The 18,615-nt window shown below is 34.0% G+C and overlaps 1 protein-coding gene across 1 annotated transcript in view; it reads left to right on the top strand.

Annotated features, from left to right (window-relative positions):
• The window catches only part of LOC111050083 (triple functional domain protein), a 463,117-nt gene that overhangs the window by 180,557 nt on the left and 263,945 nt on the right, over nucleotides 1–18,615 (top strand). The window contains 1 exon segment of the mRNA XM_039431097.1: nucleotides 2,944–3,066. Coding sequence (XP_039287031.1) covers nucleotides 2,944–3,066 — 123 coding nt within the window.

Raw genomic sequence — 18,615 nt, 5'->3', positions numbered from 1 at the left:
AATGAAACAGCAAAAACATTATATTATGCACTGATTTACTCTCATATTTCATATGGTATAGAGCTCTGGGGTAGCACAACATTACAGAATATTAACAAGATATTTGCACTACAAAAGCGTGCTATTAGGTACTTGGCGGGCCTGGAGTTTAATCATCCTTGTAGAGAATATTTTAAGAAAATGTCAATATTAACAGTACCGTGCATTTTTATTTTTAAAACAATATTGTATGTTGTAAAAAATATTGATAGATTTGTGACTCATGCACAGGTACACTCTCACAATACAAGGAATAGAAATGATTTGACTGTGCAACCTCATAGGCTAGCTATGTTTGAAAAAAAGACCAGTTACATTGGGACAAAATTCCTGAATAAACTGCCTGGTAGTTTAGATCATAGAAACAAAACATTCAAAACAGATTTATACAGTTACCTTTCTAACAAATGTTTTTATAGTGTTAATGACTTTTTATGTGACAATTATATTTAGGCTGTGAATATATTATAAAATAACGATGTTAAATATTACTATGTTGAAAATATGACTGATACAAGACTGTAAACTGTGACTATAGCCTGTGATATTATGTATAACATGAAAATTAGTATTTTTTATTAGGTATAAGTTCATTTTAATGACGATATTTAATTGTATTGTTTGATAATGTATTGAATAAATAAAATATTATTATTATTATTATTATTATTATTATTATATCTCAAAAAGTAATGATCAGAAAAAAAAAATGTTTTCCTGAAAAAACTTTTTATTTTGATAGCTTGATGATATACAAATCGAAAACTATGAAAAATATGACAATTAGAAAGTTTATTTTTAGCCTTTGCACAGACTTAATGGGCCGAGGGACTTCAGTTTTCGTCTTGTCGCACTTGCAGTTTTGTCTGAACGTAGTGACCCAAGTAACAATTGATTTCTGGTCCGGGACAGTAGCCAAAGGGGCTGAATTAAAGCAATTTTGAGATGCGCACTGGGTTGTGATCACAGAACATCTGCTCGAAAAAAGTCTCAACGGAAATGCTTGCTTCTCATTGTTCCAATGCCTGATGGCGACTGAACATGTCGAGAAGTAAACTTTATGGTCTGACCTCTCTAAAGAGACCAAATTTGCTCTACTACGACATCAGCTGCTGACTGAATGGAGTTCACTTTAAAAAAGGAAGTTTTGCTACCGCACCCGATACCATGGATAATTTCTTGTGCTATACTTTCTCTACGATATAATACAATAAATTGAAAACAACCCTCAATTAATATAATACAGTAGAAATACACAGCATATACAATACTATTTACGTAATATTAATCCTATTCATGGAACAGTAATTCCTGAATTCTACTAGGTATTGAAATTTCATTCATTTTCCAGTTCATAAACTGGGTAGAAGGGGTTGTTTAAGAGAAAAGTTTTCAAAATCCGCTTCAATTTCCTGTGATTAAATTGCCTCACCTCAATAGGAATCTATTCATCAATATTTAATTGCAAAATTCGAGGGACTTTGGTCAGTTTCATGCAGTCTACTTCTGCTTCTACATTGAGAGTCTGATTGGATATTGCATTATATTATAAGAATGAATATTTCTCAACTCGATTTTATCTGAAGGTGTATAGGTTTCTGGTTCAGTAGATTCAATACTAGTTGAGTCTCCTAAAAACCCCGCCTTAGTCTTATTCATAGCTTGAAACTCTATCAGAGATTGAAATTTTGATCCTTGTGGCTCCTATAGTGAGGTCCACGTTATAATGGCAGTGGATAAAGATAGAAAAATAGCGATGCCGATTCTCTGAATTAATTAATTATATTTCTACACTGTCAAAAACATAATTGGCATCGTTGTGGACCTAGAAAAGGATAGTACCACCGGCTTTGTTGAATGATAGACAAGGATAGCAAAACCAAAGTTGATCAAATACTGTCATTATAACGTGGACCTCACTATAGGCGCGTCTCCCAACTAGGCGATACTGAAATTTAGTGCATCCAACGGGTGATTCTGATAGAACGTGATCTTAGTAGCCTAAATCATTGTGCAAAATCTCAATTTGAGGACAATCAAGTTGAAGATGATGGTTGAAGCTAAAAGTGAGGTGTTTTCCGAAATACAAAGAGCATTGCTATCAGGACCTGGAAATCTATATGAGATGGAGTGGTCTACCTGGTCTCAGCTTATAGAACATAGAATTATGTCCAGAGGTATTTTGAATTATACATTTAAATGGTGACATCACTATTTGATGATGATTTCACTGTTCCTAATATGGTAATAGTATCATCATTGTAAAGTTCTATTGCAAAATTAGAACTCTGTTTTATCCTACACGAAATACGACTCAATTCAATACAACATAATTATGTACACACTTAGTGTCCTTTGCACAGTTCCAGTTTAAACAGAAGAATGAGTAAACTACTGGATATTGTGCGTGATATTAAGATCAGGAAGTTGACATACTTTGGGCACATTATGAGATGACCTAAGTACGTGGTTCCTTCTGTACCTCATAATCCAATGTAAAATAGTTGGCAAGCGTTTATGGGACGTAGAAGTATGTCTCGGTTGAGAAACCTGAGACAAGCATTCAACTGCTCGTCACAGGATCTCTGTTAACAAAGTTAGAGTTGCCATGATGGTAGCCCACCTCCGTAATGGAGAAGGTACCTGGAAAGAAGAAGAGTTTAAACAGAATCTAAGCTTCAACTCTATCAAATCAATGGTTAGTTTTGTTTGTTGTAATGTGATTCATTTTGAAATTAAACCACCAGGTGATTCAATTCAATTTAAGCTTTTTCTGTGCAAACGGCTCATAGTATAATAACTCATCGCATTATTTTATTTTAATAAATCTATTCTATGCAATTTATTTGTTCAAGTTCAAGTTATAATGAACTGGTTATTCATTCAATTGGTTCATGGTTGCAGGTGTTGGATTGGCTGGCCAATCACGGCGAGGTGTTCCTGAGGAAGAACACAGGCGTTGGCAGAACGCTGCAGAAAGCCAGGGTTTACCAGAACAGCCATCAACATTTCGAGAACGTTGCACAGGTAAGTTACGAAACAAATCAAAATTTTACAAAATCTTCTTGAATTTCAAACAGATTACTGGTACATAATGTCGGAATCTAGATTCAATATTCAAGATTATTCATTTTGTGAGACATTTCCCAATGTTCGTCATAAAATTTAAAAATGGTGCGCATATTATTATTAACTCTTCTTCTCATTGTGAATCCATGAGGATTCACTTGGTGTGTTCAGAGCTGGAAACTGGTGAAATAAAAACACAATTATGTTGTCTTTCCTTTGTAGATAGTGCTATTAGATACTCAAAATACTTGAGTGTCACTGCTCATGTCATCATCGTCAGTTGTAGTTCATGTTTGGAAACTTTGATTAAATAAAAACACGATATGTTTCCTTTTCCTTGAGTCTAAATGCTCATTGCACCATCATTGAGTTGGGTTGAGTTATGAAATTGAATTATGTATCTACTAATAGCTATCATATTTATACAGATGTGATAACAGTGTCGTATTAGGAACTTCTATTTATATATCTATCATTTTCGATATCTATCATTTATAAATGTAAACGGAGTGGGTTGTTTCTTCTCTTCTATAATATTTACCAAAATTATGCTAAAGCTTACTGCTATCAAATCATCTACCGGTATTTGAATCCTTGATTGGTTGGGAGCTCTTAGTGGATTCGTTCATTCAAATGCACAGATTATCATCATTGTAACCTATTGTAGCAACTATAGTAACTACGAGCCAGGAACTTCAATGAAAAATACTTTTTAAATTCAACCTCAGGTTTATTGAACTCATTAACGAATCAAACGAATCAATAGAAATCATGTCAAATATTCCAACAGAAACTCACAAATTTTCCATCAGTTACTCAGTAACTGATTCAGAAAAAGAAGGTATATTCAATTTCAATCTATACATTTTGGGAACCTGCTAACTTGCTGCAACCAAATTCGGGCCTCGGTCATTCTATGTACTAAATTCCGAGCTAAATAAAAACAATAGTTTGGCACTCACCATTTCAATAATTTCAAATTTTACTTTTGAGAACACTTAATCCAAAACTCAATAAACTCAGACGTAATGAAACTCACTACACTCTACTTAAATTCACGCACACAACTAACCTTTTAATTTTACATCTACTGATTCTATCAATTTTAGATTATTATACAAACTACAACAAAAGTACTGATAATGGAAAACTTTTCAATTTGTCCCTCTGGATGGGCAACAGACCCATTCAGAGGACCGAGGCTCGCGCACCGTTACATGATTTTCCGTTCACGTCTCAATTCGAACTGTGGCCTTTTCACTGAAAATTATTCCCCCTCCACGAGCGTAGAGCATAACTTCCAGTGGAAAAGCCAAAGCTGCAAAAAGGTCAATGCTCGTACAATTTTCAAATACAGTGGCTTTTTCGACATGAAATTGAAACTGTACTTGAAAAATGCACGAAAATTGCTTTAATTTCGACAACTAAGCAACAAGTTAGCAAATTCAATAAACATGGTTAAATATTCTCACACTAAAATCTGAAAGTACGAATCAAAGTGCATTCCAGTTCAAAAACCTGAAAAATAAGACACACAAAAAAAACAACTACAATATACCCACTCAATTTCACATTATTACATAAACATCTTTTCTGATGAATCGTTTCTGATGATTGAATTAATTCTTGCTTTTGTTCTATAATAGGTCCATTTCTGGGTTCTCTCGCGTTCATTCATTATTCATCCATTCATTAATCTTTCTCAGTGTATAAAAATTCAGAGGTCTGAACTAGTTTCTGCAATTTTCATTACAAAAATGCTTCCAAGTTCCTATCAATCTTTATTTTTGTACATCTTCAGAAATAATCTTTCTTATACCAGCATTCCCATTGCTCTCTATTTGTTCTTGAACTATTTATAAAGTTAAATTCCCAATCACATCAATTATTGACCGAGCGAAGTGAGGTCTAAGATTCAAGTCGACGGTTTTGCATTTCTCTTCATGGTTATATGCACATTTACAGCGAAACGCAGCAATAGATTTTCATTAAATTTGACAGGTATGTTCCTTTTTGAATTTCGCGTCGACGTATACGTAAGGTTTTTTAAATTTTGCATTTTAAGGATTATACAAAAGGAAAAGGAGTTTCCTTCGAACACAAATATTACCGTAAAAATCTGGTGTGGCGCACTCACACAACTTTCCTTGCCGTTATGAAAATTGATCACCTAACGCTAGTGTTCCCGCGCATCTCAAGTCTACTATTCAGTGATTTGAGCCAGCTGGTGACAGGGTAATAACGCTGGAGACACACATGAGGTCTGCTATCTCTTCATAGTGAATGATTTAATAGAATCAACAATAATTTGCAATTGAATAATCACATTTTCTCGAATTTAAAGCTTATTTTCAATTTTAGGTGAAAATGTTACTGAACATTAATTGTAGAGATTTTCATGCTCAATCTACTCCACTTGATTTTTTTTGTTTCAATTGTATCTGGAGCCTGATAATTGGGATTCTATCTGCATTGATGGGGCGGAGCTCCTGAAATTTTTACAGATATGGGACTTGTGGCAGTTGATAGAGCTTATCGATGACTATTTTAGGTATGAATTTGATCAAAATCGTTGGAGCCGTTTCCGAGAAAATCACGAAAAACCCTGTTTTTGACAACATTTTCGCCATTTTATCCGCCATCTTGAATTGCATTTGATCGAAATTGTTCGTGTCGGATCCTTACAGTGAAAGGACCTTAATTTCTAAATTTCAAGTCATCCGTTAAGTGGGAGATGAGATATCGTGTACACAGACGCACATACACTCATACACACACACACACACACACACACACACACACACACACACACACACACACACACACACACCAATACCCAAAAACCAGTTTTTTGGACTCAGGGGACCTTCAAACGTATAGAAATTTAGAAATTGGGGTACCTTAATTTCTTTCGGAAAGCAATACTTTCCTTACCTATGGTAATAGGGCAAGGAAAGTAAAAATCAGACTATAGAATTATTCATCATAGATCAGCTGTCTATTGGACTATAATACTACCCATTCAAAAACATTGAACATCTTGATAATGTATCTTTCCATCGTTGTCTACTAAATTTGTCTTTCCATAAGCTGAGGCCATGATTCTAGTTTGGAGTTATTGATAGAAAACTTTTTCCATATTTTTCTTTTTTAATCTGATGATTAAAATTGCAACAAATAGTATTGAAAATAAATTGATTTCTAAAATCATGAATAGTGAGAAATGAAGTGTGTAGGAAATCAGCATTATGGTAGTATATTTTGTTAATTTCAACACACCGATTTTTCGCCAACACGACAACACAGAATTTCCTCTGATGGGCTGATTGGATTGGCGTATCGACGGCTGCCATACCTGATAACAGAGCTCACACTCACATTCCGGGACGACACGTCACGGTACGATAGGGCAGAAAGCTCTATGTTTATTTAGGATCTTTTCTTTCTATACATTTTAAAATTGATGAATTATCTATTAATTTTTGAGAAAACATAACAACAGGTCAATGTAACATACTGAGCGCGAGGTCTACTGTTCACAGAACTACTAGTAAGTCTGTTCATTGAAAGGAGAGTCAATAACATGAAGTTATTCTCTTTTGTGTGCATAAAAGTTCACTTCAGTACTTGACTGCAACTCTCTGATGCCTAGTCAATATGTTGGCCCAGTAAGCTGGCCCAGCCTGCAATGTGACCAGTGCCCAATCAAGGTAGCCAGCCAGCGTTGGCAAACCACTCATCCACACACTGGCGCTGGTCGTCATGGCCTTCATTGGGCCAACATGTGGATGCGGCATAAGTATGGCAAAGATCTGACAAAGATGTTGGGTAGCTACTGTGAATCGGTCTTGCTGCTCCAAGATCCACTCTCACACCATGTTTGTTTACATCGTCTCTCGGCTCCCAGAACGAATATAATATTGTTTTCTTTCACGTATTCCCTTGCATACGTTTGCAGTATTCTGTATTGGAATAACAACCATCATTGTTCAATAGTCCCCTACTGCTGTAAGCTCTTGTACTAGCTATTCAGTATTGATTTTATTTATGTTTTACTATCTCAGTACAATATTCCTATTCTTTTAATAACATTTGACAGTTTGACAATGCCTCTGATGATCAACTGTGGATAAAATCTAACATCCCACTTAGTGATTATTCGGACAGAGTCTCATGTCAAGTATGTTATTTTATTCATTAATAATTGATTCCATAGCTAAATTAATATTCACATTTGACGACTATATTGTAATTTTTATCCTCTTAAACAGAGAATTGGAAAAGCCGGATTTATAACAGTCATTACATTGTGAATAAAGTATCGTTCATGAAGCTTTCTATCTGATCTGGGGTTGTGATTGATAATTTTCACTTTTTGTAAATATTCCAGCGCTGAATCACATTTATCTTAAGAATTACATCTTTTTGAAAAATCTCACATTACTGAAAAACGATTGAGCATAAATAATCCTTTCGTTAATAAGTAGGCTCTCAAAGTCTAAGAAGTTGCTTATGTGATTGGGGAGTTTAATTGGGAAACATTCTCAAAACAAATTCCAGAATCCATTTCCAAGTTGCATCATTAATCATATGAGTATTCTTACTCTTCAACAAATCATATATCACAGATTTCATCTACTTAATTCAATACAATTTGATGAAATCAACTTTTACATTATGATGGAAGCGTTTCATTGTATCAGTGATCCTGTCAATGTACTCGGAAATACTATTATATGAATACAATTATATTAAATACATCTCGGCATTAAATGCATTGTACACCATTTATGGAGTTCTTATTCATAGATGTTATTTTTCTTGAACAATATCATACCAGTAACCAAATCAGTTCCTACATTATTGTAAAACCCGTTCAGTTTCAATAATCCCGTTGTGAATAGAGTATCTCTGTTCGGAAAGCTTTTTATCTGATGGGAAGTTTTTTCGTGGTTGTGGGTGGGGGTGGGAGTGCTGAGAGAGATCTCTAGGTCATCGCCCTCGTGGGGGTGGTGGGAGATGGTTTTTGGGGGTGGTTCCACCCCCGGTTTGTAACAGTATTCATCCCTTTAGCTGCGAATTCATTCTGTTCACCTGTCTCCGTGTGTACTATCTTGGAGTGTAGTGTGTAGTGGAGTCTCCCGTTGCTATGGCAACCATCTAATGCGTAAGCATTTGGCGGTGCGCTTAGAGAGAGCACGAATTTGAGCTGGCTTGTTATCGCTCAACTCATGATAAAAGTTTGGTGTAGTTTTAATTGGTGATTAGCATTCTCGCGCTATACTATTTGAATTTGATTGTTGGCTGGATTTGGGATCGATGAAATCCAAGTTTTTTTGACTTTGATGCGATTTAAGTGTAGGTTTGGCTCTTAGAGGTGTTTGCTGAGTTGCCGCGCTAGGTTGAAACCAAATAATGTGAAGATTAATGCCTCTTTTTCAAATTATGGTTCAATATACATTTCAGGTTTGAACCACTTTTCATCCTAATTCTACACTTTCAATATCACCCTTCTAAAAGGTATCTTCAAAAAATAAAATTAATACATACATTTAGATATCCACCAGTTCACTGCACTACAGTATTCCTTACGACAAAACCTACTTGACAATACTATAGACTTTGCAAACCTTGGATTACATCATTGATTTATTGGGGTACAGTGCTGTCAGATTTCATAGAATTCAACTGTGTGAGAGAAAGAGCGAAATAGAGAGTGTAGGTAATTTTGATAGAATCAGCATAATGGCAACAGTGTGTTCGTATTGTTACTTTGAGATAACATTGGCCGTAAAGCCGCGTGCTGGAAACTAAGGTTTGCACGGCGACTGTAGTCATCATTCAGGTAGCAAGCAAACAATGAGAGTAGAGTGAAGTGATTACTGTTAATCATTATTCATTAATACGTACGACATAGCCTACTATTTGAGTTATTCGAATTGTGAGTACCGTTTTTTTAATTAGAATAATATTTAATCAAACTTCCAATCCTCGTTTCTACTGTGTACCAATTTTTCTATGCAATTCTGATTTTTTCAATGGAAAACTATGATTCCACCTTCAGGATTACTTCATTATATTTATATGACTAATACTAAATAGGCCAGAATATATAAAATCTAGCCATGCTCTAGATCTAGAACTCCAGTTCCGACCATAATACAATAATAATCCAAACCCTTCTAACTTGTGACAATCATATCTGATGATCTGAAACTTAAGCCAGAAAAAACATCGAAGCTATGTAAGCCCTTTGCCATTATAAAATACGTTTTGATTACAATAAAACACCTTAACCTATTTGAAAAAGCCTCAGGTGTTTTTGAGTTTCAATACAACACCGAAAGTAATTTAAATACAATGAACCAAACCCTTCCAATTCCTAAAAGTTAAATCTGTTGATCTAGAGTTTTTTCTATATTTAGATTCACCGTGACCTGTCAGCATTTTTTCATTAGTAACACAAACGCTTCCCATTCAAACATTACTGAGAGTCTGGAGAGAAATCTCACCAAAGAATACATTTGAATGATGTAAGCCACGTTCTATTATAGTGGGCTTATTTATTATAACAAAGCCTACACTATTATGTAGTTACTATTACTAGCTTCAGGTTATAATAATTATTTATTACAAAGTTGATAATTATGATCTTGTTAACCTATTGCTGCTTACCTGACTAAATCAGTCTATAGAATGTAATAGAATCTACATTCTATATTATCTGGCCTATAGTGAAACTCATTTCAAACAGTCAGCATACCTTATAGATAACACCAATGCTTTCCATTCAACCAATGCTGCCAGTAGAATCTCACTATAGTAGTCGCTAACAGAGTCAAGAGACAATCCTCGGAGAACAAATAAAATCAAACTTTATTCATTCAATATTATTAAAGCGTAACAGTTTCGCATTTCCTTCGGCAGTGTTGTGGCGATATCGTTTTACAAATCAATATTGAACCAAGCCCTCTTTTTATCGGATATGCAATCATTCACACACACGCAAACAAGTTGGGTAATTGCTGGAACTGGTTTGAAAAGGATACAGTAGGAGATCTTGGTGTGGCTTCAATTTGTTCTGTCTCTCCAATTCAAGTAATATTCATATGAAATTAATTGAAATCAACTGATGATTTCAATTCAAATACAAAATGGTCTGATTCCAAATAGATTTTTTTATTACATAAACGAAACAATGCTTGACATTAACGAATCAAGGTGTTACATTATGAATTACTTAATTTTTGAAAATAGAAGTTTGGTGTTTGAAGAGAAGTTTGGGATTAATAAAAAATTTCAGTGAAATTCACTTCAGCATTGGTTGAATGGGGATCATAGATGAGATTTAAAAGGAATTATTGGTAATTTAATGTGAATTCACCATAGTGAATCATTTCTGGTGGTTCGGAACACAGTTCCACACCACAATCATTCTATACAAAATATTATACAGAGTGGCCCAAAAGTCTCTACACATTACCCATGTGGTAATATATCCTCAGCTGTATGATTGATAGTGAATTTTGGGTCACTCTGTATATTATATAGTGATATCGATTTCAAACTGGCAGCATCCCTTATAAGTTGAAAATAAACATAATTCTTCCCATTCAAATGAAGCTGATATTTTGAAATGAGTCTCACTAAAGAAGACAATATTATTGTATAAAATTCAAGTCCCAGATTATGTATGAATCGTTGAAAACCCTCTCTGAAAACAGAAACTGTTTCTTTAATCCCAATAAAAACTTGGAAAATAATAATTTTTACGCTACAAAGTTTAAACTCATGCCGGATTTCCTCGAAATCGTACTGTCTTTAGTGGCGACCGCGCGAGACTGCGTGTAGCCAGTCTTCTCCAGCATTCCAGTTTGGTTGCGTTGGCATACCTGATTTCCGGTGCCGAGTCTAGCTGTAGCTGAAGTTGCGCCTTCAGTCCCTGGCGGGAGTTTCGAGTGACAGTTTGTCTCTGTGTCAGTTTGTGTTGTATGTGTTACAAGTGGCGTGCAGTGATAGAAAAATAGCCGGCAACATTTGTGTTGTGATTTAAAACTGGTGACAGTTGAATTTCTGGAGCAATATCGAAGTTCTTGAAGGTATTTTGTGGCAGTATCACTCGAATTTGCCGATTGGAGGCTTGCATAAATTAGATAAACAAATATGGCTGCCGCAACCTGAGTTTTCCCAAGGTATTTCCATATGAATTTTCATTTTCTAGAAGTATTTTCTAAGGCTGATTAGTGATTTTTCATGGTTTCTTTCAGTTTTATAACAGATTTTTTTTTTTGTAAGTACGACTCAGGATTATTTTGCTGCCAAGATTTCCTTGTAGTTTTTCCAAAGGAATTTCCATACCAATTTTCATTTTTGAAGAGTATTTCTTGTGTCCTTTCTGTTAATTTTACGGATGGTTTTCATTTTCATTTTAGTAGGAGTTTCTTTCAAATTTTAACTTATTTTAAATTTTTCTCAAGATAATAAATTTTCTTCCAGTTCTCTCAAGGTGTCAATTCTCATTTGAGTATTTATTGGGTGTATTTTGTGTTGCTTAAGGTTGATTTTTCCTTGAAGATTGTATATTTTGAATTTCAACTTTTAAGTTCAGTGTTCTTGAGCTGAGTGATAGTTTATGTGATGTAAAGTAATAAAATTAAATATTTGAATCAATTCTCCCACAGAAATAGTAGAAATTATTTTTGACACTTCTAGCAAAGTGGTAGACTTTGACCGGAGAATTGAACCGAGCATTGACAGTTGAACGATCTTAATAGGTGTCATGTTTGTTTGCTCCAAAGCTTGTCAAGGAATTTCAGATTTTTTATATAGGAAAAACCATGGAAAAAACGTACTAAATTTAAATTTTTAAATAATGCGAACAGATAGAAAATTATTATTCATTAAACGATTCCTTCGAAAAAAATGTTCAATTCATTATTGAAAACGTTTTATAAGTAATATTATGCTATTGACAAAAATTATTGAAGAAAAAATTCATCCTACAATTATTATTATCCTTTATTTTATTGTAATTTGCTGTGAATACAATAAAATATAGGCTACATAAGCCTCCTCACATTAACTTATCATTCAATAATTATAATAACATTGTGATTAAAAACTATCTTACCAAACTAAATTATTCTAAAGATTGTTTCATTTCACAATTTCAACTTTTAAGGCGGTTTCCCACATTGTCTATGAATAAATAAATATCAGCTATAACTTTCAATTTATAGTGTCCGGTACAGTAAAAATATTCACATGAGTTCTTATGGAATAATTCATACCCGCTCAGTCGGCCTGAGGGGGAATAGTCAATAGTCCCATTAAACTCATGTTAATAATATTTTCATTTGTACACGACACGTACACTTACATTGACTCTGATATAAATGGGAATCTGCCATTAATGCAATTTTTTTGAATTTGTAATTACTGTATTTCTCGTCTTTTGTCTGACTTGGCAGACACTTTACTTGACTAGATTATTCATTGATTATTGGCTGCTGCTATAGATCATCGAGAATTCGTTTCACTTTCAATTCTTTTAAATCTCCGGTAAAGTACAGAATTCTATTTTAAAAATAGTTGGGTCCGAGTAATTGTTATCAAGGTGAGCCGTATACGGCTCGGCACTGCAAGCTTGGCCGTAAATCTCAAGTTGGAGCAGCTAAACTCTGCTCTGTATATTAGCAATTGTAATGAGCCCGATTCTGCACGGATATAATGTACTCGCTCTCCACTTGCTTTTTATTGTATTTTCTCTATTTAGCTCGGTTTCCTATTTGACACGACTCCACCCAGATAAATTCAAGTTGTGATTTGCAATTTATTTCTTTTGAATTTACTGAATTTATTCAACTTGAATCGATCATAACTCCTGTCAAAATAGACTGATTTAGTTTTTTCTCTCGCATTAAAAATCGTGAAGTTTGCTACAGTACTGATCAACAACTTATTGTAGACGTTACAATAAGTAACGATAAGTGGTAAAAATAAGTTATGAGTTATTGTTTAAACAATAGGTAACGCCATTTTATTGCATTTTTTCTTCACGGCTACTTTTTAATAATAATTTATAAGGGTACTCAGATTAATATTTTTTTCCTACAGATACCTTGAAAAGTGACTATTGAATAGTGTACAAATTTTGTGCACTGATTGCAGGCCGCAAAGAATCACTTTTCCGCACTAGTGCGCAAAGTGAGTAGTTTGCGTACTCCAGATTTGCAGCATGACAACGCAAAATAGTTAGTAGGTTAATGGAGCACCAGTGCAGCAAAATCAAAATTAAGTTGGTAATACTAATAGTGAGGTTTTCGTTATAATGGCAGTGGAGAACAGCGTTGCCTTGCCATTATGTGCCTTCATTATAGTCATTTCAATGCTTACATAGCATAAACCCCCTTCAAGCAGTCACATAAATTTTGAATTGAATTACTAATCATTATAATTCAATTATTATTATTCAATTTCAAATAAATTTAGGTTTGTATTAATTATAAAATTACACAGAAAAACATTTGATGGATTTCAGGGAATTTTACCCATAATTACCCACTTTTCATATTTCGTAGGAAAAATTTAATGTGAAATACGTGCGCAAAGTTCGTTTGCTGTACTCAAGAAACCATTCCGCCCGAGCCGTAGGCTCGGGCGTAAACGTTTCTCTGTAATGTTGCTCTGTAATGTTTCTAGATACGTCAACCAGTCTTCAGACATTTTTGTACAAAACATTTTTACATAGTACATTGGTGTATCTTTTACAAGTTATGTTTCGAAAACTAACATTAAAGTGCTGAGAATAGCTGGGGTAGAGTGAGAAGTGTGATAGTGTTGATATCTGCTATTTTGCCATTGCATGCAATAATTCACCATAATAATCGGACAGCGCTTATTAAGTGGCTCCATTCTCTCTCTCTTTCTTTGTCTCTCTCAGGCCATGTTCACACATTCTCTCTCGATGTGTCAACTGGCCATAGCGAATGGCCCCTGGAGTGCGTGAAAATGTCAACTATGTTAACAGTAAGCCACTTAAACTACACAAACAGAACATCACTGTACATTCTCTACACTACACACTTACACTACTGTACATACTCTACATTTACACTACATACTCCACACTACACCAACACTACATAAGCTATGCAGTTTGTACCCTGAAAGTGGGGTCAATATGTCTGGAGTGTCATAAATTGTACCTAGGTATTTTGTCCGCGAGATTCACTTCATACTGTCAGAATGAGAAGCATTAGTGTTATATATATATAAGGATTGCTGATAGTTTGCATTATAGAAACTAGCAACCGATATTTATTAATATATTGTATGTATGAATATTAATGTAAACTGCTTAGAGATGTAAACCGGAGAGAGTGTAAAGCCATAGGAGAAGATGATGATAGAGTGAAAATCATAGTAGAGGAGAGGGCGTAGAGAAGATATCAAAGAGAGGAGGAATCAGATGAAGAAGGATAAAGATAGAGAGCTAGCAGATTGTCTAGAGAGAACACTAGGAAAATAGATAATTAGAGAAGTAGAAAAGTTCAATAAAGAAAAAATAATATTATAAGTGTGAGAGAAACCAAATACTAGAAGACGAAAATTCTGAAAATTCTAGAAAAAGGGAGAATATTAGATGAAGAAATATTTATTAAGGAAAGGAAAATATTAGGAAGGGGAAACCTCTTGATAGTACTAAAAGTGATTACTATTAGAGAGAGAGAGAGAGAGAGAGAGAGAGAGAGAGTGAGAGAGAGAAGAGCAATAACTTGATAGAAAAGTACTGTGATAGAGAATCATAGAGAAAGACGGAGTACAGTGGAAGAAGAGAGTATAGACTATAGACTAGAAAGCAACCTATATTGTACCAAGGTGTTGTATGATTGTGTTGTATGTTGTAACCTCTAGTGCAAGTGTATTGGATCACATATTATAGTAGTTTATGTGAACCTACTGTGCGGTCTGTGATTGAACTAGATTGTTATGTGATAATTTATCATCGTAGTCAAGGGTCCTCAGTTCTCAGTATGATGTATAGTCGGCTTGAATTATAGCACCCTTCTCACCTCTTGAGTGAGGTCACTTTAAACTGTCAGCATTCCTTTCATATAGCCCAAATGCTTCCCATTCAATGAATGGTGTGACAGTTTGAAGTGAGTTTCACTGTAGAGCCCAGAGTTGGTGAGAAATTGCAGAATGGGGAATTCGGGCAATAATTTGTGGGTTGGTTTGGTGTTCACTATAAATTCTACGCTATAACTTCATTGCATTTGAGTGAAGTACTTACTGATGACTAGAGGCTCGGGTCGTGGTACGTTTGTGGATTTGTTCGAAGATAGCTTTTGATTAATTCTATTAATGTTTCAAATGTTTGTTTTAAATGATCAACACAATTGTCTTCAAACTATTTTACAGATTAAGCTCTTAGTCAAACGATATATTCACTCATTCCTTTGTCCTTTTTAAGAATATAACAGGATAACATTGAATGTACATAGAAAAAATGTGTAGTGAAAAATCGCAAATCAGCTGTCACCTGGATTATGAATTGCATGCAACAATGATGCATACAGTTAATAAGAAAAATTGTTATTATTTTTGTGGTTCATCTGATGCATTTTACATCGTTTTGTAAAATGTTACTCGAAGAGAAGAAAATTTGATTTGTTTTGATAACTCAATGTAACTTGGAATATTTCTCTTGACATTCCACTGCTTTCAATATAACAGCTGACAGAATATCAGTGGCATTTTGAGCGAGTTCTTCTACCTGGGATGTTCACTATAGTGAGGTCCACGTTATTATGACAGTGCTTGATTGATTACCAATGGTATTGCTATCCTTGTCTTTCATTCAACAAAGCGGATAGCGCTATCTCTTTCTCGCTTTCCTCTTTTGCCAGATCGTCCTTTAACAATTTACAATTAACAATTAATTAATTAATCAATAAAAAATAATAATAATATTAAGGTTACCTTATTTTTTCTCTCCCCATCATTTTGATGGTGTACTTATTGTATGAATGAATCAATCAATTAACAAAATATTTCATCTTAATTATGAAAATTCATTATTAAATTATTAAAAAATATAATTTATTGCTTTATAAAATATAATTTAATATTTTAAACGAGAATGAACAGTTAATAAACCTGTATCAGCTACCGTTTATAGAAGTCATTGACAAGACAGAGGATCGGCAAAGTTTTTCTCCACTGCCATTATAACGTGGACGTCACTATAGTACATATACAGCAAGCTACAATCCTCGTGTCTCTTTTTACAGCGATTGTAGGATAGGGCGTATTAGTATAGGATAGTTACTGGCATTGAACTTATTGCATTACGTCATAAAAACTCATTCAGTCATGTGCAGTACTGTACTAGTAAAGCAACAAGTGGTTTGCAGTCCTTATCGTCCATCAGTTCTGTTTTTATCAGCTACCGTTTTTACGGATAGAGTTGCTCACTTATTTCTTCAACGATCATTTACCAACGTCACAACATATAGTGCATGAACAGTCAGTCATAAATAGTGCAAAACATATTATAGTGAGATGCACTTTGAAATGTCAGCTTTAGTTGAGTGGGAAGCATTCATGTTATTGATAAGGAATGCTTGCAGTTTGAATTATTGAGTTGAGTTATCCGTGAAGCAATAAACTGGAGTATTTTATCGCTCAGAAACATTGAAAATTGTTCTGTGTGTAGTTTTAACGTTTCTATTTCACCTATTGAGGAATGTTTGTTTTGGGAACGAATATGCCGCAGTTGGTATTTGATCGATCACTTTTTGGAATAATTTATTGTTATCTACATACGATTCAGCGTGTTTTTGTGGATTCAGATACTGTATCTGAGTCTTTCAATACTGCTGAATATGTTAGTCTTTCAATGAATTTGTGCATTGTCATATCACCATTAAATCTTTATAGCTTAAAAAAAGAAAACTAATTATACTCTTGAAAATTAAGACTAATTTCAAACACTTTATATTGTAGGAATGAACTATAAAATGATTTTTGATCACGCACACTGCATACAGCCTTTTAATTCAATTTTTTTTCTGTATAAAATGTTGATTCTCTGAACAATTAAGATATTTCAAACAGATTATGGATATGTTACAATTTAAGTCGAATTAAATGCAAATAGGCAAGTCTTCTGTGTTCTCGTTTTATTAGAAAATTATACTGCATTTCTCATGTTGAAATCAAGGTTATATTGTTAAACGCGGTCAATGCTCGATTAGCAGTGAAACTTGTAGATCAGAGATAGACCCGATAAAGAACAAGTTATAACCTATAATTATAGCTATGTGGCATTCTTGAACTGATATCCTTGAATTTCTTATTTGTGTTATGATAACACCATCTTGTAATATTGTTGAACTTATTGGGAAGCTAGAAGCTTGGGAAATTGAATAAGAATCCTTGAATTTTGTAACTCAAATCTATTCTGTAAAGCTCGTGCTTGTGATAATAGATATTGTTGAAGAGCTAAGCATAAAGTACATTGTATTCATCAATTAAATTCAAAACTATAACGTTTGAACTGCTTTAACCAAGAGAGAGAAATACTACACTGAAAGTACTGAGAATAGACTGAAAATACTACTTGAAAACGTTTTAACCAACTTGACGCTTAAAACTATTTTTCAAAAAAATTAATATTTTACAGGAGCATGCTTTCGTGTGTGCTGTGTAAAGCATGCTCCTGTAAAATATGAATTTTTAATTTTTATTTAATTAAAGTGGATTTTTGACAACGTTCTAAGTCTATTCAATTATGGAAAAGTTCCACAACATCAACATTAACACTACAAACTTAATTATTTTCAATCTGTATGCTACATAGAATATACAGATAAGACAAGAATAGTTCTGACCCCTATATGAAACTTTTTGTCGGCATTGCTATATTGAGATTCAGTTGAAACTATCAGTATTGTTTGAATGGAAAGCGATAATCTTATTTATAAAGAATGCTACAACAAACTTGAATGAATCTCACTGTTTTCTGTTCATCCCAAGAATGTTTGGTTTTTCTATGCTTGTAGCTGTAGTTGACAACGTACTAACAATATATCAACATGAACTGGGTTATTCACCATTATTTATCATGGGTCTACCAACCTTTCTCAACCAGTGAATGGTGTTAGTCCCTCGTGATAAAGTTCACACACAATTTAGTGATAAGTAATGTTGGGCTAAGCATTTGTCAACATTTCGAAGTATTTTTGTTTGAAAAGAATTTTTCTCATTCATACTTAAACTTTTATCGGTTACTGCTCTTTACTGTACGTTCATTGACCTTTCACTATTACTCTCTTTCTATATTCTGTCTTATTTATTTCAGTTGATTCTGTTTGAAATTCCTAAAATGTAATCAATCAGTCTTTGAGTTAGATCAATGAAATATTTAACCACATTCATTATATTCCTTTTTTGAAGTATACTTATTTGAACAAGACAATGAACTCCAGTTTCCATTCCACA

Source organism: Nilaparvata lugens, chromosome 6, assembly GCF_014356525.2.
Source record: "Nilaparvata lugens isolate BPH chromosome 6, ASM1435652v1, whole genome shotgun sequence".
Classification (NCBI taxonomy): domain Eukaryota; kingdom Metazoa; phylum Arthropoda; class Insecta; order Hemiptera; family Delphacidae; genus Nilaparvata; species Nilaparvata lugens.
This window is presented reverse-complemented; position numbering and strand designations above follow the sequence as displayed.